Genomic DNA, 1,881 nt, shown 5'->3' on the forward strand with positions numbered 1-1,881 from the left:
CTTCAGTCTTCGCCAAGCAGCATGGGCAGAACAGGAAGCTCTGGGCTTGTCTTGACCAATCAAACGGCAGTATCCAGAGGACAGGAAATCATGTCTGCCCCTCACTGACATTCATCATTCCCGCTGCCACACAACAAAGTGTCATCCTGTAACCAGAGCCAGGCCAGCAGTCACCAGGAACAGGCAGGCCACCTAGTTGTGTCTAGCTGGCCTTCTTGGATCTCAGCCATCCTCACAACTTCTTAAGAACTCATTCATGCAGAACAACTGCAGAATGTGCTGTTTACCTGTAAGTACCAAATCCAGTGAGGTAAAAATTCTCCCAGATTAGAATTGTCCTCTGTCCCCTAAATCCTACTGGGACTATCAAGAGAGGGTGTGATATATCTAAGGTTATTGCTGGTGATGTTTTCCATGGACAACACTTAGTTCCACTAAAATGGTCAGGCAGCGATCTTGACCCTTACCTTTGACTGGAGAAAACTGAGATCACAGGTTAACTGGCAGCCACATGGCGTTAAGTATCTAACGTGGTGGGCAGGGGCAGCACACAGGTTATCTGCCTAACCGTGTGGCGAGCCGATTGCAGACCACAGGCCAAGCATCTGGGGATGGGACTTTAAACCCTGGGCTAAGACCATCTCTGAGCCCTCTGGGATACCTGCTGGCAGGTGAGCTGAGGATGTACACAGCAAACGTGCTTGATAACACAGTAAAACTGGGGAGTGGGTAAAGTGCGTTTATTTTCTTCTATATGTTTCTTTTTCAAAAAAAAAGAAAAGGAAAAGCCTCCTGCCTTCCAGCACCCAATGTCCACTGGGCTTGGAGTGGGTGGAGCCAGGGCCAGCCCCCTAGGAGAAGGTGTAGGAGTAGAAGGCAATGGCATTGACGCTGTAGTCCATGGGGAGGAGGTGCCCGATGTGCCTGGCCCCTAGGCTGGCCCCGCCCAGGGCAGAGGAGTGCCGTAGCTTCAACAGGGTGAAGCTGGAGAAGGAGTTCTGAGCCTGGATCTCTCTGCCCTGGGTCAGCGCCAAAAGGAAACCTGGAGGAAAGAACGTAGAGGATGGAGGTGAGAGACCAGGGAGAAGGTGGGGACAGAGGGAGGGAAAGAAGAGGCCCAGGCCCTGAGGCATCCTGTGGAGGTCCCACATGCCAAATCCCTAACAGATGGTTGCACCAGGGTGCGTGAATCCAGTAACGGCTGTGGGGCGCTGGAGCCCGAGGCCCCCAGCCCCCGATGCCTCCCGGGGGTTCCTAGGTAGCATCAGGGATCCTGGAGCTACTTCAGAGTATCTAATGGAAACCACACCGCCGCCTGAAACAAGCTGCAAGGTTGCAGAAGGCACATTTCTTTCCTCCTAGCTAGGATTATGGTGACTGGGATGTCACCACATGCTGGTCAGAAGCTCCAATTTCAAGTTAGATTTGTCTTTAATTTTTAAAAGGTGGTGCCTATTTAATAAATCCTTTGGAAGAGAATGTCTTTCTAAGAGTTCAAGGAAGCTGGATGGGACACTGTTAAAGGGCTCCCTGGAAGAGTGAAGGTTGAGGGTCTTGGTCTGAGACATCAGTGGCCTGTCCAGGCCTCAGGGCCCAGGTCCCAAGTCCTCCCCAGGGCAGGCTGTTTTCCCAGGCCACCCCCTTTCCAGCCCCATCTCTTGCCCTTGCCTGTCTCAACCTGCCCCCCACCCTATACTCACCTTCCTTCAGCAGCTCCCAGCTCTTCCACACAGAGCCCACACACAGGATGGGGAGGCCAATCTCCCCTTGGAACAAGACCTGGAGGAGAGCAGAAATGGATATTGGGGGCAAGCAAGCCTCTCTAGTGCCAGAGGGGCAGTTTCTTAAGACTAGCCTGACCTATCCCAGTCGCTCTCCCTC

At 53.0% G+C, this 1,881-nt stretch overlaps 1 protein-coding gene across 1 annotated transcript in view; it reads right to left on the reverse strand.

Annotated features, from left to right (window-relative positions):
* Positions 1-723: 723 nt before the first annotated feature.
* NAGK (N-acetylglucosamine kinase) overlaps positions 724-1,881 on the reverse strand; it is an 8,915-nt gene continuing 7,757 nt past the window's right edge. Inside the window, exons 8-9 of the mRNA XM_057558689.1 lie at positions 1,701-1,779; positions 724-1,042 (exon numbers count right to left, since the gene is read on the reverse strand). Coding sequence (XP_057414672.1) covers positions 852-1,042; positions 1,701-1,779 — 270 coding nt within the window. The 3' untranslated portion in view covers positions 724-851. The remainder of the gene's footprint in view (positions 1,043-1,700; positions 1,780-1,881) is intronic.

This window comes from Balaenoptera acutorostrata, chromosome 12 (assembly GCF_949987535.1).
Source record: "Balaenoptera acutorostrata chromosome 12, mBalAcu1.1, whole genome shotgun sequence".
In the NCBI taxonomy this organism is placed as follows: domain Eukaryota; kingdom Metazoa; phylum Chordata; class Mammalia; order Artiodactyla; family Balaenopteridae; genus Balaenoptera; species Balaenoptera acutorostrata.